At 41.9% G+C, this 21,718-nt stretch overlaps 1 protein-coding gene across 2 annotated transcripts in view; it reads left to right on the top strand.

Annotated features, from left to right (window-relative positions):
- The window catches only part of Tbccd1 (TBCC domain containing 1), a 47,119-nt gene extending 27,136 nt beyond the window's left edge, over nt 1-19,983 (top strand). Inside the window, exons 3-7 of one of the 2 annotated variants that reach the window (XM_051191212.1) lie at nt 2,082-2,237; nt 8,033-8,399; nt 9,610-9,796; nt 9,904-10,398; nt 19,358-19,983. In XM_051191212.1, coding sequence (XP_051047169.1) covers nt 2,082-2,237; nt 8,033-8,399; nt 9,610-9,796; nt 9,904-10,398; nt 19,358-19,400 — 1,248 coding nt within the window. In that variant the 3' untranslated portion in view covers nt 19,401-19,983. Of the gene's footprint in view, nt 1-2,081; nt 2,238-8,032; nt 8,400-9,609; nt 9,797-9,903; nt 10,399-14,108; nt 14,282-19,357 lie in introns of those variants that run through there. The other variant, XM_051191211.1, reaches the window with a different exon arrangement.
- Nucleotides 19,984-21,718: the final 1,735 nt, after the last annotated feature.

The raw sequence follows: 21,718 nt of genomic DNA, 5'->3' as shown, positions 1-21,718 counted from the left end.
AATTATGCATAGACATAAGATGGTAAATAGAGGATTTTTCCTAAAAGGTTTCTAGACAACATAATTTTCCTTATTCTGCATGCATCCAAACCCAGTTCAGGCTGAATTGGGCCTTCTCTTCTTTATACCTATATACATTGGGGACATGCTTGCATAGAGACTATACGTTTCATTGTTACCAGGGGCAGGGAAACATACAGTATTGTTCAAATAATGGGAGTGTGAGTAACCTGGCACAGGTGGGGAGTTGAGTCCTGAGGTTGCTAGGTACGTTGGAGAAGCTTTTGTATGCAGAATATGTATAGGTAAAGGAACTAGGCTGCTGAGTATACTGTTACGTAATGGGGGTGTGCATCACATAATGGAGGTCCTAGGCTATACCAGCTCCTGTGCTTGCTTGCCTCAGTGTGGTTCCTTGTGTGTAATGTTCTTTGTTCCTTGTGTGTAACGTTCTTTGAACACTGCGATGAAGAATTGGTAAGTGAATGCCAAGAGCCAGGGAGGGTAAAGTGGTAGGAAATGTCCTCTTATTGATGGGAATGTTCTCTTTCTGGTCTGTTTCAGGTAGGAACCCTAGCTGTGGTACTGTTCTAGTTTTAAAGGTAGGAAGCTGGGGAAGAATATGCAGGACCTACATTATTTCTTACATCTCTGCAAAAAGTTTAAGAAAGTAAAGAAAGGCGTAGTTTAGTGGGCAGAGTGCTTGCTCACACTGCCAAATCCCTGGGTTCCTTCCCTGATACTGAATACACTGGACATGGTAGTCCATGCCTGTAACCCCAGCTCCAAGGAGGTGGGGACAGGTTCAAGGTCGTCCTTCGCTACATAGCAAATTAGAGGTCACTCTGGGCTACATTAAAACCCTGTCCAATGTTTTAAAATGTATGAATTCACAGCTGACACTTGGTTGACTGGATTTGGGTGATCCTGGGAATCTGTGTGTCTCAGCTTCTTGGGTATGGTTTGCTTTCTGTTGCTGTGCTAAAACTCTGGCCAAAACCAACTCAGAAAGGGAAGGGTTTATTTGCTTAGAGGTTACAGTCCATCTAGGGAAATCAGGGCAGGAACTCAAGTAGCGTTCCTAGAGGCAGGAACTGAAGTAGAGACTGAGAGGAGTGTTTGCTCTAGCTTGCTCAAAGTGTGCTTTCTTATACAACCCAGAACCACCTTCCGAGGGCTGGCACCACCCAGGGTGAGCTGGGCTCTCTTATATCAATCATCAGTCAAGAAGATGTCTCATAGACATGGCCATAGGTCACTCTGACAGAGGCAGTTCCTCAGTTCAGGGTCCCTGTTCTCAGGGTACTCTAGCTAGTGCCAAATTGACAAGAAGTAACGTAGACTCAGATACATCAAGTTACTGTTTCATTGTTTCATATTCCCATCCCATCACGGGATGGGAATATGAAAATCATGAGCTTCAAACCACACCCATCCTCAGATAAGATGGTGGCAGCAGAACAATAGTGGATTTTGGTTTTGGTTGTGTGTGGTTTTGTTTTAAGCAGGGTCTCACTGTGCAGCCCAGGATGGACTCAGACTCATGATCTTTCCTCCTTAGCTTGCTGAGTGCTGAGATTATAGATGTGTTACCAGACCAGCATTTTCTTTAAGTCAGCATTTTAAGAATTTTGCATGAGCCTGAGGCCCATTCCCTTGGAAATGCACTTGTGTAAGAAACTGCGCAGTTCCCATCGCTACACTGAAGCTTCAGTTGTCAGACTGATGTCCTAGATTGTCCTGGTCCACCTGTGAGTCTAGCTCAAATCTTTCAGCTTTGGTTGACTTCCTTCTTTTTTCTTCCTCGCACCTGTTCACTAACTATCTGAATTACTGAGGCTGCTTTTTCACCTATAATACTTTTGGAAAGGACATTGGTTTTCAGAAAGACTTCCTGTAGCTTTCTATGAAGTGACTCCAGTTACGCAACCTAGAAATGCCTCTGGCCATCAAATGATAGCCATTTCTAGATATGATGTTTTTAAGATCAAGACACAATGTAACCCTAGTTTACTGTATACTCAGTTGTAAACTAGTGATGGGTGGTTTTAAGGTGTGTTCATCCTTTATTTCCTGCACAGCTTTCAGTGGACACCCTGCAGTTTCTACTCTTCTTGTACATCCAGCAGTTAAACAAGATCTCCCTGCGGACATCCTTGATTGGGGAAGAGTGGCCCAGTCCCAGAAGCAGACCTCAGTCCCCTAGCCTCACAGAAAGGCCCAGTTGTCACAACAAGGTATCACTCAGATCTTGTAAAGGAAATGCTTCCCCTTCACTAAACAGTGTGCTGGAATCAAGCCAGGCATTGTAGAGTGTGCCTAAAACTCTAGTTCCTGGGAGGCGGGGCCAGGAGGGTTATGAGTTCAAGGCCAGCTTGGCCCATTCAGTGAGACTCTAGCTCAAAAAAACAGAAAAGAAAATCTCCCCTTTCACCCCTTCAACTATTTAAGTAATTTTACGTGTTTTAACAACCTATCTCACATAATTGTCACACATAATGAATCTTATGAAAGGTCTTCACTGTTTTTTCTTTTCTAAAGAAAAACAAGTGTTTTCATCTGCCTTTTTGTATATGAGGTGTGTTGAAAAATTACCACATAGAGATTCTTATTTAGTGTGGATGTGTACACTTGTGGATATGCCACAGCATGCATGTGGAGGTCAGAGGGCTCCTACAAAGGATGGTTCCCCCTTTTCACCATGTGGGTCTCAGGGGCTGAACTTGGGTCAGGAAGTTTGGCAGTAAGCACCTTTATCTGTGGAGCCATCTTTCTGGCCCCAGGGACATCTTGCCTGGCTAATTAGTATTTCAGTGTTGAGGGTTGTGTTCACAGAAGTCTTTTCTTTCCCAGCAGCCTGCTCAGCACCTTCAGGCATTTTTCCCTGTCAGTTTGAGATGGATTTCTATAGTCACTTAGCCAAAGTCTAGTGTTTTCAGTAATAAGGTCTTTCCATGTAGTTAATGGTCAGTAACCAAGGGCAACAGCAATAGCTTATGTTGCTTGCAGGGCTTCTGAGGCCTCCCTGACTTATAACTCTAGTTTGCTGGCTCCCACTGAAGTGCCAAAACAAAAGATTTGAAGCTAGAATCCAACTGAGAGAGGACCTTCGGTGTTTGTCTTTCTGGACCTAGGTTATCTCACTCAGGATAATTTTTCCAGTTCCATCCATTTATCTGCAGATTTCATTATTCCATTTTTTTTTACAGCTGACTAAAATTCCATTGTATATGTGTACTACATTTTCCTTATCTATTCATCTGTTGATGGGCATCTAGGTTGATCCGTTTTTCTGGCTATTGTGAGTAGGATAGCCAAGAACCTGGATGTGCAAATGTCTCTGTAATAGGATATGAAGTCCTTTGGGTATATGCCCAGGAGCAGTGTACCTGGGTCATACTGTAGATCTGTTTCTAAGGTGCATCTTAGTTTGTTTGTTTTGAGGAAGGGTTTTACTTTGTAGTCCTGGCTGGCCTCGAATTTGCTATGTAGACCAGACTTGCCTCCAACTCAGCAGGATCTGCCTGGCTCTCCTTCTCAAGTGCTGGGATTAAAGGTGTGCACTGCCATGCTGGCCCTCTTTCTAGTTTTTTTGAGAAACCTCCAGTAGTTTGCAAGTCCATACTCGCACCAACAGTGTGTAAGGAAGAACCTTCCTGTTGCCACACTTACACCACCATTTGTTCTCATTTGTGCCCTTCTGACTGAGGTGAGATGGGATCATAGTGTGTTTTTCATCTGCACTTCCCTTTTGACTGAGTATGTTGAGCACTTTATAAACTGTATCCTGGCCATGCTCATATATCCTTGGAATGTTTTTGTTGAATCCCATTGCCCATTCTTAATTTGGTTCTTTATTTTCTTAATATTTACCTTTTTGATTTCTTAGTATATCATCAACCTTTAGCCTTTGTCAGATAAGTATCTGGCAAAGACTTCCTCCCATTCTGAAAGCAGGAGCTCTTTGTTTTCCTGACACTTTCCTTTGCTAGACAGACTCTTTTTAGTTTCCTGGGGTCCTGTTTGTTGATTGTTGGTCTTATTTCCTGTGCTGTGGGAATAGTATGCAACTTTAATTTAATCTTTAATAAATAGTAAAATTACATTTATTCTGAAAGATTGTTTTAAAATTTAGTTTTTTATCAGTGTAAGTCAACCCATTTTTTTTCCACAAAAAGTTGTATGTTTGCATAAGCCAAACTTAATTTTTGAGTTTGACAGTGCCTTAAAAGTGAGGACCTTGTCAAATATTTCTTCTACTCTTGAGAATGTGAAGTGAAGCTCGGCGGTGGTGGTACCCCCTTTTGTCCCAGCACTTGGGAGGCAGAAACAGGTGGGTCTTTGTGAGTTGGAGGCCAGCCTGGTCTACAAAGCTACACAGAGAAACCCTGTCTCGAAAAACAAAAAAGATAAGAAGGAAAATGTGAAGTGAAGAGAGCTGTGTCCACTAGTCACTTCCTTCCATGTCATGGCAAATGAAGAAGGGCTAGGCTGGCACAGTATACACCCCAGAGATCTGAAGACTACAGGTAGCCTTTGGTAGGCTCTACAAAGTATTGTGTAGTAGTTTAGTTTTTCACACGCAAAGCTATTGTTACTCTTCTCGTTCCACGAAACTCTTGAAAACAATAGAAAAGAAGGAAATTGTCATGAATAGGAAGGAAGTCAGTTCCTAGCATTTGCCTTCTGAACTTCCTCGTTCTTTTTTCTTAATACTATAGAAATACCAGGTGGAATTCAATTGTCAGTCTGTCTGTCTGTCTGTCTGTCTGTCTGTGGCTTCCTCTGTGTTGGAACATGCTGTATCTCCAGCACTAGACACTGCTTTCTTCTTTTGCTTTCTTGGTACTGATTTTGCTTTCAACCCTCCATTCCCACATCACAAAGTCCAATGCCATCACCCTTGCTTCCTATGACTTTTAGTCTTGCTTAAATTTTGATGAAGATATCTTTTTCAGTATTAATTTTACAGTTTCTATTTACTCAGCAATTCCATCTTGCTTAAGCACCCCACCTCCCCACCCCCCCAAAAAAACATTTCTCCATAAAACCTGTAATGTTTTCTTTGTATCTAAATTTGGGATTTCTTAATGTAGTTGGAATTTTTAAAGTTATCCTTCTAAGGAAGATGTAGCAGCCATGTGAGCACATAACACATCTCAAGGGGCCACACCATTGTATGCATCATCAACACGTGTGAACGTAGTAGTGCATCACAGCATCTTTGTATTCTCTGTGAAGTCCAGCTGGGCAGTACCAGTAGGCAAGGCCATACTGCACCAAATAGACCTGCCAAGGTTCTGGGCACTCACAACTTTTGGGGCCCTGCTATCCTACAGCATGTGTTCAATCCAGGATACCTAGAATTCTTAGGCTTAATTGAAGGGTGGTTCCGCCTCACATATTTTCTGAAGGTCACTCTTTTTTTTTTTTTTTTTTTTCTCTCTCTCTCCTGAGACAGGGTTTCTCTGTGTCACATCTCTGGCTGTCCTGGAACTCACACTGTAGACCAGGCTGGCCTAGAACTCACAGAAATCCACTTGCCTCTGCCTCCTGAAGGCTGGGATTAAAGGCATGCACCACCACTGCCCAGCTCTAGAGATCATTCTCTATTTTAAACCTGTAACTTTCCCCATTTTTAGTGTAGGTTACATCCTCCAGTGCATAAGGCCAAAATACTTCACTTTACGGGAACAAACCCATTTCTGAATTTGTACCAGGTTGAGCAGCTCACTGGTAGGACCATTCAGTACAAGGACGTCTGTTGTTACTGGGTTCCCCCTATAACATAAAGTGTGTGTATTAGGGTTCTCAAGGAACAGTATCAATAATAAAGAGGTTTATTAGACTGCTTACTGGATGTGTTTTGAGTAGCCAGCAATAGCTCTCTCCTGGTAGAAAGGCCAAGGGTCTGGGAGCTGTGGAGTCCATGAGGCTGCTTATCTCTGCAGTCCCAATCTGGTGCTGTACCCTGGAGGATTCCTGGAGAGCTGCTGGTCTTCAGTCAGTGCTGCAATCCTGAAGAAGTTATGCCAGCCTCAGCCAGGGTAAATGAACTTGCCATCAGGGGTGAGGGCAAGCAGGCACAGAGCAAAGCTTCCTTCCTCCAGGTCCACTGCCACCAGAAGGAGTGGCCCAGATTTAGGGTGGTCTTCCTACCAGAAATAAACAGATTAAGAAAACCCCTTAGAGATCAGCCCAACAGCTTAGGTTTTAGTTGATTCCAGATGTTGTCACGTATGTATGATAGTATGTCATTGCCATATGATTTGAAAAAATTTCTATTCAACTCACAGAGATCCTCCTGCCTCTGCCTCCTGAGTGCTGAATTAAAGGTGTGTACCACCACTACCCTACTGCAGGTCTATTTTTAATGCAACCATGTTGTCAAGATTTGATAGATTCAGCTTCTCTGTTATGTCTAGAAGGTAATATCTTGCAGCAGGCATCCTGGTCCTCTCATTTTGAGCATTGCGCCCATTTTGTATACAAACCACAACAGTGATTGGCCTGGCAGCATATCTCCAGTGATGCAATAGTGGCACTTAAATCTTGGAGGTAATCAACAGCTGTCTGATTGGATTTAAGGGAAAGAATTCATGCTTGGTACTATAAACCTAGCAACTGACTTCCTATGGCTGGAGAAGCCATAGATCTTGGGGGAGAACCTACTACTACCATTATCCTAAATCAGTATAGTTTAACTGTGTTTCAAGCACTAATATTTATAGTCACAGATTAGTATATCTCTTGCCTCTCATCAAGGCAGCTTCTTTGTGCAGCAAATTCTTTGTGCAGGCCATTGCAGAGATTCATAAGTGTTTGTGGAGGACCCAGCCCCAAATGGTACATCTACAACACAGTCCTACACCTAAGGCTCAAGGAACATCAAGAAATGAACTCTTGAGTAGAGTGCCTTATTCAATGTTTTACCATTGCCTTGTTGAAACAGAATCTCATTATATTAACAAAGCTGATTCCAAACTCCTGGGTATATGTGATTCTCCAGCCTGAGTGTCCCAAGAAATTGAAACGATAGTGTGGACATCCAGGCCTGGCTTTCTTGGTATGGTTTGAAGTGAAGACCTATAGCTATCAGTCCTTTAGATTGAAGAACTTCCTAGCTGACCAAGGCCTGCTGTGACTAGTCCTGCCTGCTATTTTAGTTTCTATTCCCAGTATGCTTCTCATACCCCACCCAGAACTTAGTTTTCTTGACAGAGCTATAGTCTTTGTTGTTCTCTGTAACTTGAATGTCTTTTTTCATAGTTGTTCATTTCACTACCAATGTCAGTCAAGAATTTAGTCAAATAACACTCTGTCATGATGTTTTTTCTTCAGATGAGGGGCTTTTCTCATGCTTGTAGAATGCCCCTACAGATAGATTCTGTACCAGCTCTTACGCGATGCCTCCCATGTCTCTATTGTCTTCTCACCATGGACTCCTGAGTTCCTGAAGGACAGAACTGTTTTACTCAGTTTGCGTATTCATCATCTAGCACAACCCAGGCTAGACGAATATAATTCACATAGATGAGGTGAATAACAGGGACACTCGCCAACTCAAACCTTATTCCCAAGGTAGTAATTTCTGTTAAGTCTAGGTGCCCCAAAACTGTAACTGTAAATTGAGAAACCCAGTGCTTTGTGTGGGGGGTGCCTGCCATGCTTACTTTCATACATAATTAGATTGCAGCCAGACACGTATACTAAAATGTTGTGTAAAACTACCTTTGGGCTGTATGTGTAAAGTGTGATGATTTGGTCTCAGCCTCAAGAAAGCTCCTCAGGTTAAAATGTCTGAAAAAGTCTGAAACAGTTCTGGTCTCAACACATTTGATAAGAGGTGTTGAGTCTGCTGTGCTTTCGAGTTAGTTTACAAATACCACATACACAAAGGTCACTTTTACCTAGCTACCCACATTCTTTTGAGAGAATGAAACGGCATATAAACACAATATAATTAAATGCAAATTTTTTATCTTACAGAATACCCATGTTCGATTGAGCAGTTTTTCTTTGTTTGTTTTAGAATTGGAATGACTACTGTCACCAGGCTTTTGTCTGTGACCATCTGTCAGATCTCCTCGAGCTGCTTCTAGACCCAGGACAACTTAATGTGTCCTTCCACTCAACCCACAGTAGTGTACTCTCTCGAGAAGCCATCCTGGCGCTCAGTTTCCTCATCGAAGGCACTGTAAGCAGAACCAGGAAGGTCTATCCCCTTCATGAACTTGCACTGTGGCAACCGCTGCATGCAGACAGTGGCTTCTCAAAGATCTCTAAGACGTTCTCTTTCTACAAGCTGGAAGCCTGGTTGCGAGCCTGTTTGACTGCAAATCCATTTGGCCCATCTGCTTGCCTCAAGTCTGGAAAGAAATTGGCTTGGGCTCAACAAGGTATTTTTTTTTAAATATATTTTTACCTGATGTTAACTTGACAACAAGGAAACCTACTGTTTTCTGGTATATTAATGGCTAGATGTCTGCTAGCCTGGTGCAGTAGCACATACCTATAATCTAGCATTTAGAAGATAGAGCAGAAGAGTCACAAGTTCAAGGCTTTTTTATTTTCTATTTAGCAGCACCTCAGAGTTATCACCTCTGAGTTGATAGAGAGACGAGGGGCTTTTAGTTGCATAGACATAGGCTAGGAATATATTTCTGAAATAGAAATTGTGTGAACAATAGCAAGAGTTCAGCACTTGCTCTGTCAATGTATGTCTGTCTATCCCTGGCTAACAGATAGGTCCTCATGTTGTGGACTCTTGAGAAAAATCAGGAAAATAAGTCTGCAGATATCTTGTACCATGAAGCTAGGTGCCAGGCCAAGTTGTTGAGAGGAAAAAAAAAAAAAAAAAAAAGACAACCAGAGCTACACAAAAAACAAAACAACAGTAATAACAAAGAGTATATTAAAATGATAACAGAGATAGTAGGATAACAAATTATTTTAAAAACTTTTTTTTTACTATTTTTCTACATAACCATGTGTCATGTATATGGTATATGTAAAATTAAAAACTAAGCCTTTTAAAAGAATTTTAGCGTATTTGTGTATCTTCCACATTGGCCCAGTATAGGTTGACTTCATAGCTTGTGGAAAGTGCAAGCAAATCTCATACTGAGGTGTAGGAAGGGACCCTGTGATGGGAAGATGTGCTCCTGAGTGATGATGGTCTTGGGGTGAAGACATGAACTCAAGAAGAATTTGTAGACTGATGCTGTTAGTACATTGAGAGGGCTGCAGAATTGATATTATGGCAGTTTGATTATGTTATGATAATGATAATTATTATTCCATTATGATTGGGAGGACATGGCGAAGCATCTTGGAGGATATATCACTAGTTTAGGACCTTGGGCACATAATTGAAAAGGTAAACAAGAAAACACAGCTCTATCAGAAATCTTGAATGTTTGATAGGTTTACATTTTTAATATTTGAAAAATTACAGATATATAGAAAAGAACAGTAAACACTACTCTGTCATTTTCTTCACATGTACTTGAGTTTAGGCATGGGTACATGTAGACATGTATAATCTTATGGTCACATGTTTTTCTTTGATTTACAACTGTCTTATTATTCATGCGTTTCCTTAAATAGTTGAAGGTGCAACCAGAAGAGCTAAGATTGCTTGCAATGCTCACTTGGCCCCTCAGGTGCACCAAATGGTGGTGATGAGCCAGGTTTACAAGCAGACGCTGGCCAAGAGCTCAGACACTCTAGTGGGAGCACACATCAGGGTTCATCGCTGCAATGAGTCTTTCATATATCTGCTCTCTCCCTTGCGGTAAGCATGTTGATATTTTCTTTGGACAGAATTGTTTTTTTTTTTAAGTCAGAATTTTATTCTGGGTAATTCATTCAGAAGAATTTAACTCATTTAAAAACTTTCAGATCTGTGACAATTGAAAAATGCAGGAATAGCACCTTTGTGTTGGGTCCTGTGGAGACGGCCCTTCACCTCCAAGACTGTGAGGATCTAAAAGTCATTGCTGTTTGCCACCGACTGTCCATCTCTTCTACAACAGGCTGCACCTTTCACGTTATGACACCTTCACGCCCACTCATTCTCTCTGGGAACCAGAATGTAACTTTTGCCCCGTTTCATACCCATTATCCAATGCTTGAGGACCACATGGCCAGGACTGGTCTTGCTACAGTACCTAACTACTGGGATAATCCAATGGTTGTGTGCAGGGAAAGTGATACAGGAGTCTTCCGGCTCTTGCCGCCTTGTGAGTTCTACGTATTTATTATTCCCTTTGAGATGGAAGGGGACACAACAGAGATACCTGGGGGTCTCCCCTCTGCTTACCAGAAAGTACTGGCTCAAAGAGAGCGGAAGATACAGATCTGGCAGAAAACTGTCAAGGAGGCTCAGCTGACAAAGTAAGTGTTTTCTAGAGACAGTGTTTTCTGTTCATGTGAAACTTGATGGGAAGACAAATTAATCTAGATACTTTATAGTATTCAGCCACACTAAATAAATGACACGTGTGTCTTTTCTCAGAGCTTGTATCCCAGTTTAGTATTCTAGCTACTGTGTTACTGGAGGGTGGGAACGGGCAGGTTAGTATTTTAGGCATTGTATACCTGGAGGTATTAGGCTCCCTCCCTTGAAGAAGTTGAAAATTACTCTGTGGCGCAAGCCTGTAATCCCAGCACCTCAAGGCTTGAGGCAGGAGGATCACAAATTCAGGGTCAGTGGGATCTGCATGATAAGACTTTGCCTCAAAATAAAAATAAGCTTACATTTATTTGGCAGGGGTTAAGATTTACATGAATTGAAGCATTCTGGTCAAGAAGATAGTACATGATTCAGTCTTAAATGACTTAGCATCAGAATCCTCCAAGTACCTTATTAAAAATACAGATTTTCATGGTTCCCACCACACCGAAGACTTAACAAGTCACATTCTTGAAGGGCTTCTTTCCAAGGATGACCCATCCCATGGACTGTTGCTAGTTCTTGTCAGTTTATCTTAATCCATGCAAAAGTGAGAGAAATAACTAAAGTGGTTTTTGTTTTTTTAAAGCTAGATTTGCAGTATAAAATACTGTATTTCATTCTACTTAGGAGACACTGAAATAGCTTATTTTTAAATTACATGTATAGGATAGTAGATAATATAAAATATTATGTTATGTCCAGATTTTACTTAAGGGATATTGGCCTTTGAATTGCAGAAGCCAAGGCTATGACATGCAGTTTACAGAGAGTCATATAATACCAGTGTGACCAGTTAATAAGGGAGGCTTATCGAGGACAAAGAATTAGGTGAGGGCTAGTCTGAGTCTCTCTGAAGTACTGGAGGAACAGATGTCTGAGGAGCAGAAGCTAAGGCTGGATTCTGGGTTTGATACAGTGGTGTTTAAACTTGATAAGTGAGCTAAGGCAGATTAGGCCACGTCTGACAATCAGGCCACGGACATTCCACTAGAATTACGAAGTAGAAGTCTTTTGGTATATGCTGTATGTCGGCCGTGGAATAGAGTCCAGAGAGGTATTTAGTGGCATGATTGGAAAGAATGAGGTTGGAGGACAGACATATTCAGGCATGAGGCAGGACTCAGTGAGTCTTTTTGTGAAGACAAGAAACTAAAAAATGATTCTAAAAATTGAGCCTCAACTTAGTCAAGTTTTATTAATCAATTTTCTTCTCAGCAGACTATTTACTGTATATGACTAAAAATTACCAAGTGCTCAGAGTAAGTAATCATTTTTACAAGTATGTTGGTAGACAAATTTTACTTGTTAGAGATGCAGGGGAGGGGGGAATGAAAGGAAATACTATAGTACCAAAACATGGTGGGGATAGCTTCTTTATCTCTCCATTTGAGCACAGGGTCCAAAATCTTTCTATAAGTCTCAATCTATGCCTTGTCTGTTTGTGTGTGTATATATACATACACACACACACACACACACACACATATATATATATACACACACACATATATATATATATGTATGTATGATCAATAGTAATCACAGCTTATGGTTTAATTGGGAATTTGTGTTATAATACTACAGTTACTTGGCTTGGCTCTTACCTCATGGATCATGTTACCAGAGTGGTCATCCCATTGTACTGAGAACCTTCTGAGTAGAGTCCTTATTTTAGTATATCAGGGATGGTGGTGATGTTCTCGGGATGTTCCAAGCACCAATCAGAACAATTGTATGCTAACTCGCTGTTTTTTGTTTTGTTTTGTTTTGTTTTTTTTTAAATAGCCATACCCAAGTGTAGATGGAGAAATGGAGAACTAAGGTTAAGTACCTTACTCAGGCACAAAGGATTCAGGGGCCATACTGTTGGCCTTGTTTTATGCTTCTAGTGTCTTTATTATTCTTTCAATTATTATTATGTCATAGTACAATAATAAAACTATAGTGTATAAAAACATCTTCATTGAAAAAAATCCCTTTAGAATCTTTAAATGTGGCTACCATTTAAATGCCAGGACTCTCTTATACCTGTGAAAAGCTTATGGAGATTTGTGGAATCTGGAATGTGGTGAGCACCTATAGTACAATTCCTAGTGGGGCTAAAAACAGTGACAAAGTAGCCAGTGTAACTTTGGGGATGAAGGTGCACCGTGGCTTAGCTGAGGTTTATATCCAGAGCAGAACTTGTAAGCCAAGAGCTCACTTACTGTTCCTAAGCTACTGAACTGATGCACAGTGTAGAGCATCCACTCTCCAACCTCTGTTGGTTTGCAGGGCTGCACTTCATGGCCACTGCCCAACGGTGTCATATTGCACATTACCAGCCTGAGAAAGTACATTTGAAGTAGAGTTCCTGTTGAGTAAATACATTGCTATTATCCTGTCATAAAGTTAAATCATTAGGGTAAGTCTTGAGTTAAGAACCTTCTGAGCAGAAAGGCAGATAGCAGATTGAAGACACACTGCCAGCTCAGTCCTGGCTCACATTGTGTGATTTGTGGAGAGCTGTGTTGAACTCCATCTGCAAGGGGAAGTGGTTGCAGCCTAGTGATTTTATCTGTAAGACAGTTGGGATGAAATGTATTTGAAATGATAAAATGGCAGCAGCCACTCGTCCAAGAGAGGAGGGGTCATTTTTATGGTCTCAACACATTTATTTTCCCTTTGGACTTGAGTGGGGTTGTGGAATTTGGGTGGTGGAGTATCTTGTTCTTGCTTTGGGCAGTAGTCATTCCAGAGTGCCCTGCCCTGTCTGCTGTTGGCATCCTGTGGATCCTGTGGAATTGTGTCCTGCAGAAACCCAGCACAGCCAAGCTGCTATGAGAGCTGTCCGCAGCTGTGGGGATGCTCTTCTCTTTCTTAACCTTCATCAGGCTGTCACATTAGGGCCTTTATCACCTGTTTCTTCTGCCTGGTAGTCCATTCCACATAGCCATTTGGCTTCTGTCATCATGTAGACTTCTGTTCCAATATCATATTAGAGAAACATCTTCTGTCCACCCTCTTTCTACAATAGCACTCTGCATTGTCACCTGCTCTCCAAAAGTAGTTTTCTTATAAGTACTTAATTTCATGCTACATATTTATCTTGCTTTTTTTCCCGTAGTTCCTACAAGATTATACAGTTGACAAGGACACATACACAGAGATCACAGTGTGCCAGGCTGGACAGCAGTCTCTTTTTTTGTTTTACTTATTTATGTATGTATGTATTTATTTATTTATAGTTGTTGTTGTTGTTATTATTTTGGTTTTTTGAGACAGGGTTTCTCTGTGGCTTTGGAGGCTGTCCTGGAACTAGTTCTTGTAGACCAGGCTGTTCTTGAACTCATAGAGATCCACCTGCTTCTGCCTCTGCCTCCCCAGTGCTGGGGCTAAAGGTGTGCGCCATCACCACCCAGCCCAGGCTCTTTTTTTTTTTTTTTTTTAAATTTATTCCATCAGTTAGACTACTGCTTCACTCATTTTGTTCACAGCAATCTGACAACAAACAAACCTTTAGACATGATCTCTTGCTGTGCTCAGAACGGTGAGAACTGAAGGATAACGAGAGACAGTAATTCAGTAGTGTTGAGCTCCTAGATAATCATGGGAGTACACCTGTTGAGTTTGTCTTCTTAAATGCTTTTGCTCTCAATCACATCTTCAGGGAGCAGAGGAAGCAGTTCCAGGTCCTTGTGGAGAACAAGTTCTATGAATGGTTGATTAATACAGGACATCGGCAACAGCTGGACAGCCTCGTTCTACACACAGCAGCCTCCAAACAAGGGCCTGAATAGGACCCCATGTGGAACCATGTGGTAGGGATATAGAACACAGAACATTTAAGGAACTCTTGGGAAATCCTCTATCAAGTGCAAAGCAGAAAAGCAAGGGCTTTAGATTACGTTTTCCTTGCCAGTATTCTCTTCTACCCCAGCCATGTGTAGACACATACCCACATACTTTTTGATGAGAAAACAGAAACATTCAAGTGGTGCCTAGAGAAATTTGGGCAAATATAGCCAAGTTATATATATATATGTATGTATGTATGTACGTACGTACGTAAGTACATATATATATATGTGTGTGTGTGTGTATATATATATTTATTTATTTTGCAATTTTTGTAGCACCAAAAATACTATTTTTTTCCATTAATAGCATTATTTTTTCTGTTTTGCCTTTTTTAAATGTTTGTTTTATTCTTAAGTATGGGTATGTGTGTATGTCTGTGTGTGGGTGAGTGAGGATGCCCAGAGAAGGTCAAAGGTGTCAGATCCCATGGAGGCATGGTCACAGGTGGTTGTGAGCTGACTGAGGTTGGTTTTACAAGCTGAGCTGTCTCTCACAACCCAGGCATTAAGTTTTATTCCTCCTCTCTAACATATCTTTTCTCTATCCCCCAAACTATTTAATAAAACTGGTCTTTAATAATCACACACAAGGCATTATTAATAGGTTAGTTAGAATGAATCCAAATAAATATTTTATTACTGAACAGTAGAGTTATGAATTAAGTATGTAGATAAGAATATAGGTAGAAATAAGATTTAGTTTTCCAAATGCTGTTTTTTCAGCATTTTAAAAGCTTTGTTTTAAAATTTATTCTTTGTGTCTTTTACATCATGCACCTTGATAACATTCCTTTCACCGTCCCTTTGTATCTGCCCTCTGCCCTTGCAGTCTCCCCCCAAAATAAAATTAAAGAGGAAACAAAGAAAAAAAGAAAGAAAGAAGGAAGAAAAAATCTTGTCATGGAATCTGTAGAGTGACACAGTGAGTCACGCAGTAAACCCTTTTGTCCATGTATCTTGCAAGTGTTCATTGCAGAGTCATTGGTCTGGTTTCAGGCGTCTGGATTCTGCTACACTATTGATGCTGGGCCCTCCCTGCAACTCCTCTTGAGTATCTGTTGCTGCCTTGTGCATGGAGATCCTGCAGCTTTGGGTCTGCAGGACCAGTCCCTTCATGTGCTTCAGCAGATCTTAGGGGGTGGTTGTTGGGGCGAACCAACTCATAGCGCTGGCTCTGGACCTGGAGAGTTGTAGGGTCTGTCAGCCTGCCAGCTCTACCCACCCCCATCCTCCCCACCAGTATGAGATCTCCGGCATTGGTCTGGCTAGTTCACCCCTTGCAGCAATGAGCAAGGGGCGTGGCCCTTCTGCTTTCATGTCTTCAGGGTTGGCTTTCTCACACCTGGACCAACAGGGCCAGCTCTACTCTGTTGCCCAGGTGAGGTACAGAGGCCACTCCTGAGTGCTGCAGCCGGTGAGGGGCAGAGACCGTTTTCCTACCCAGGCATAGAAGGCTGGTTGGGGGGAAGACATCTCTTCCCTGTCCATGCTGCCATATGGCGGATGAGGGGCAGAGCCAGATCTGTCATGCTCCCATTCTTGGGGCAGCTCATCCACAACCCAGTAAACAGGATCAGCTCTGCTGTGCTGCCCAGGAGAGGTGCAGGACTCACTTTCCATGTTGTAGCCGGTAAAGGAGAGAGTCAGCTCCCTTTCCAGCTGGAGGTGGAAGGGGCAAAGGGGCAGGTATCTTTCTTTCCCTTGCTCCCACCACCACATCCCAGGAAGGCCAAGCAGCTATGCCTCTCATACACCCTCAAGACTGGCTCACCCAAGCCCATCTACAGGGTCATCTCTACTATGCTGCCCAAATGAGGCCTAGGGCCTGCTGGGTAGGGGGAGGGTGTTGGGCCAGGTTCCCCACCTGCTGCAGGGCTTGGAGAGAGGGGAGGAAGGCTCCTTTCCCTCACCCATGTGACCACATGGCATATGAGAAGGGCACAACCTGCCCTCCCATTCTCATGCTCTCAGGGCCAGCCCAGCCATGTCCCTGGGAATGGTGTCAGCTCTGTTGTGCTGCCGGATGAAATGTGGGACCCTCTGTCCTGCAAGCTTCAGCTGGTGAGGGGCAGGACCTAGTATTTTGGACAGAGAGGATGGGGCCCACTCTGTACAGACCCATCCTCTTGGCCTACAGTGGTATCAGGAGCCATGGTCATCAAAGAGACCATGGCTACATGAGAGCCGTGCACCCAGACATGGTCCCCAGGAGCAGGCCAAGCCCAGACATCACCATGGCCCTGGGTGGCAATGAAGCTACCCATCTCAGCCACTCCTCATGTCTTTCACCTCTTTAGATATGCCTCTGTCCGTAGGACACGAACCATTCTGTCTGTCTCTCCCATACCACACCATACATCTGCTCACCATACTGTGTATTCTCCTTGGAGCCCAGAGTAGACTGCCCAGGCCTGTAAGTGGGTCTCCTTGTCCTGCTCAGTTCATCATGGCTCTGGCAGGACCATACTTCATCACAAAGAGATCGTAACAGTCCCTGGTTAGTGCAGAGCTCTTGCTGGAGTCTTCTTGTGAGCCAGAGCTAGAAGCCCAGGCTGTGTGTGATTGGGTTCCACCTACCCCAGCCACATGGCATGGGATGCAACTGTTTCTGGAGGCTTCGTGGGCCAGGGCTCCTTTTAGACTTTTTAAAAAATTTATTATGTGTATGAGTGTTTTACTTTCATATACATCTATGGACCACATGTGAGCCCAGAGAGCAGAAGAGGGCATCAGATCTCCTGGACTGAAGTAACAGACTGTTTTGATCTACCATGTGGGTGATGGGACTCGAACCTTGACCCTCTACAAGAGCAACATGTGCTCTTAACTGCTAAACTTCTCTCCAGCCCACAAACTATTTTAAAATAGAAATTAACTTGCTACCTTCAAGTTTTTAAAGACTAAAAGTAGAAAAATAGACATAAGATATGTTCATGGTAAAAATATAGAAATGGAAATACTTAAAAATAAAGAAACATGGGTGGTGAACTGATTCAGAGGGGAAAGGGCTCACTATCCTGGTGACCTGAGTTTGATCCCTAGGACCCACGTAAAGATGAAAGGGTAGAAGTAGCTCCGCAGAGTTGTCCTCTGTGTGGCGTGGGTGTGAGTGCACTCAAACACACATTGTGAACCCATGGATGATAATAACAAAGATGCCTTGCCTCTCCCTTCCTGCTGGTCTGTGGGCAGTTAACGATTGCTGGGGGAGGGTGACATTTTCTTCAGTGGCCCAGCTCTTGGTTAGCTGCCTTTGTGCCAGTTAGTAACCTTCCCTGCTGCAGAACAAGACCTCTCCTGCATAGTGCAGTGACTGGAAAATAAGTGGGTAAAATTGGCATTGGCTGCCATTTTAAATAGTCATTCCCATTGGGAACCCAAGCAGCACAGTGAGATTTTTGTATTCACACTGATTATATACTTGAAGAATTTCTGAAAGAGTATAAAAATATAAACAGCATTGTCTTTCAGAGGTGAAACTAGGGATCCAAGGTAAGAGAAAGCTTAGTTTTAGAGACAAAATGATGAAATTCTTCTTCTGTTTGTTTAGGGCCTTATTTTCTCTTTTTTTTCTCCTTCTTTTGGAACCCAGGGCCTTATACAGTAGTAATCATTCCACCATTGAGCTGTATCTACAGCCCTCTTTGTACTTGCTGTTTGTGAGACCAGATCTTGCTAAATTGCTTAGGTTGGCCTTGAACTTGCCCTATAATTTAAGCAGACCTTGAGTTTGCAATTCTCTTCCCTTACCTTCCCCAGGAGCTGAATATAGGTGTCTACCATCAAGCCCAGCAACTCACCTTTCTGAGGTGAAGAATTCATTGTACTTTACTATATTCACAAATTTATGCAACTGCCACCCTTAAAAAAAACATCATAGCACCTAGTTAAAGTACCCTCCCCCCATTAGTAGTCATTTCCTATGCCTTTAGCCCCCTCTGCTTCTCTTAGCTCCAGGCCCCAGCACTTACCTTGTTTATTCTGGGACGTTCTTATAAATGGAAGCAGACAGGTTTCTTTGAGCACTCAGCTTGTCAAGGTTCATCCCTGCTACAGGAAGAGTGTTCCTTCTTCAGTAGGGTTGCAGTCCGTTGAGAGGACTACTCACTCATCTGTGATCATCGGTGGACTTTTGGATTCCTTCCACTTTGCACTGCTTCATGTTTATAACAGGATTCTGCACACCATGCACTTTCTTTCCTCTCACGCATACCTAGGAGTGGGCTGCACTGACATATGCTTACCTATTTAGTGGACTACAGTTTTCCAAAGCAAAGCTGCTAACAAAAATGATTGCCTTTCTAAAGTGTGTATTCCTTGGTTTTGTTTGTTCCTGACACTGTCTTCCTAAGTAGTCCAGACTTAGCTTTGAACATACAGCATTTCTCCTGCCTTGGCATCCCAGGTGCTGGGATAGTAGGTATGTGCTGCCATATTCACCTACAATATTCTTTTTAAGAAACATGATTTTGGGGGCTGGAGAGATGGCTCAGTGGTTAAGAGCACCTGCTTCTCTTTTAGAGGACCCAGGTTCAGTTCCCAGCACCTACAGGGCAGCTCATAATTGTAACTCCAGATCCAAAGGATCTGACACTCTTAGGATCTGACACTCTTCTGGCCTCCAAAGGCAACTGTGTGCATGTGGGTTCACATATATACGTACAGAAAACATAGCCAAGTGCTAAAAAATAAGTCTTTTTAAAACAACTATAATTTCACAATATGTAGTCAATGCTGGGTTGGGATTGGAAATGTGGAGATTGTACAAAGAAAAATATCTGTAAGGAGTAGGTATTAAAGTTCTGTTACTCTCCAGTCAGAACTGTAAGTCATGGGATTTGAAGTTTGTTTACCTCCAGCCTACAAATTTTGAGTTCATAGTAATTTCTTTCTGTTATATAGTAACTAATGCCATAAAGGAATATAAAGCTTATGTTAATACCCTAAATTGTCCTGATCTCCCTATTTTATGTGAGTTTATAAATGAAAGTGGTTTTCATGTTTGCATGGAGCACGAAAATTAATTTATATACATTAAATTCTCTTTGCTCCTCTGCAGGGCTCTGGAAACACGAGGAGTAGTAGAGGAAGGTGCCCACTGAAGACTGCATTGGAAAGGCATCCTTGTTGCCTTCGAGACCTCAGGCTTTTCTGTCTGTCAAACTCCTTTTGTTGGTTCCTGTTCTGCACTCACTTAGGTTAAATTTAGCTTCTGACTTTCATAGGAACTTCTTAACCTATGGGAGGCTATAAGACGCACATGTGTCATGCTGAAATGGAACACTGGCCCAGGCAGATTTCTATGTACATTAGTGCCTAAGTGACCAAGTGTAGGCTCACAAGCTTGTTTGTATAGTGAAAGGGATTGTCCTAGCTGGAAAGGTTAGCCAGGTGTGGTGGCACATGCCTGAACTCGGCCCTCAGGAGGCAGAGTCAGACAGATCTCTGTGAGTTCCAGGCCAGCCTGGTCTACATTGAGAGGACCCTGTGTCTGAAAAAACAAGAGTTGTATGGTTCTTTGTGACTATTTAAAAGGAAATTGCTACTTTCTTTTGAAAAAGAATGACATTATGGTCAGTTGGTGTGTAAATATAGCAGAGATAGTTTTATAAAATGGTATTTTAAGCCTTAAAGTATAAAACACATGAAATTGTGTAAATTTTTTATTATTATTTCCTACTTCAAATTTCAATAAACAAACTCTAAAAGTAATTTTCTTTTGTTAAAAATGTAAGTTTTACTTTTAATAAAAAGTTTTTGTTGTTATTCTGTTACAAAGTTGAGTCTGTTTGTGGCTGGGAAGCCCTGTTCTTTAAGACATGTGAATGAAACGATTCTAATCACTAACAGGTTATTTAATTAATAGCTACCACCACAGAGAGCCACTCTTAGAGTTCTCTAGTAAAATTAGCTCTCTTAATGTTTCCTAAGTCTTCAAAGCCTTGATAGTTTGTACTTGACATGGAATTCAAGTAAGTAAAAAAATGACCAAATGAAGGATCATTGTGACATTGCTGGATTCTGTGAGTTAGTCCAATCCTTTAAAATATATAAAATTGAGGAAGCAAATACATTCTGTGGTTTGTTATTTGCTTCTTGGTAACACGCATGTCGAGCCACATTTGCATGGTTTCAAAGCTTTATTGTTACTATTATCAATGTGTTTGTGTATATGTGAGTGGGAAGAGGCCAGATGAGTCCGGTCCCCTAGAGCTGCAGTTGTGAGTTCTCCACCCCACATTTGCCCTTTTAAATTGAATGCTCTTGTGTGTGGCCGATTTATAAAGGTGTTTGTTGAACATTTATTAGTAGAAAGGTAGAAATGTGAAATTGGGCTCAGCTGGGAAAATCAAAAGGAGAAGGGTTGGCTTATTGCTTGTCTGAGTTTGTATAAAGTATTAATACCATTCCTAAAGTTAGAGACCGATCTCAGTGTAAAGGGCAGAGTATCTAGTTAGGAAAGTTCTGGAGATTCAAGGCAGCTTTTTGTCCCTATGTACTTAACACCCCCTTGTGAGTCACAGTTCTTTCTAATTTGTGTCTGGGGGGAGAAAAAATAAACTTGAAAGACATTTGCAAGACTAGGTGATCTGACCTTGGTGTGGCAAGCCTGTAATTCCTGAACTTGGGGAAATAGGAGGATTGCCATGACCTTAAAGCCAACCTTCACTACCCAGTGATTTCTAGGCCAGCCAGAGATTTACATAAAGTAATAAGACTCTTCAAAACAAAACAGATCACTGGATCCTATGTACTCTTACTAGACTATCCAAATGTTAACATTTTGCCACATTGACTAGTCTATTCTCATTAATTATAAAGCTTGTAAGTAGATTGCAGACACCATTTTACCCCTAACACATTAGCATACATTTACACAAAATCAAAGACATTCTTCTACCTAGTTATAGGGCAGTAATCAAATTCAAGAGCCAAACATTGATATGCTTAACATATGGTCCATATTAAAAGCTTTTAGATTGTCAATTTTTTTTTGTAGTGACTCCCAGCCCCCCAAAGTCGAGAGCATTCATGACTTGTAGGTGCAAGATTGTTTGCCCTCCAAATCTCACTTTCCCTGAAGTAGAGTCATCTTTGGATTCTCCTGTATGCTCTCTGTTAGAGACTAAATGGACATTGGGAATGTCCAACAGGTCATTGGCTGGGGGGAAAAAAACTGCACAGAGAAAAACTTGTTTTGAATTTTTAAAACTTTGGCTGGGTTTTGGTGCCTTGATTCAGCAAAGTCTACAATGCAGCCGGGTGGGTGAGCATTAGACAGGCAATGGAGACTTCCTTTCTTTCATAATCCCAATTGCTTTTCTAGCAAACATCAATAGACTGTAAATGACTGAGTCAAATTTTGGATCCAATTCTCATGACTAAGCAAATGTTTAATGTGAAATCAGCCTGGTATAAA

The sequence above is a fragment of the Phodopus roborovskii genome, unplaced genomic scaffold (assembly GCF_943737965.1).
Source record: "Phodopus roborovskii unplaced genomic scaffold, PHOROB, whole genome shotgun sequence".
NCBI lineage: Eukaryota > Metazoa > Chordata > Mammalia > Rodentia > Cricetidae > Phodopus > Phodopus roborovskii.
This window is presented reverse-complemented; position numbering and strand designations above follow the sequence as displayed.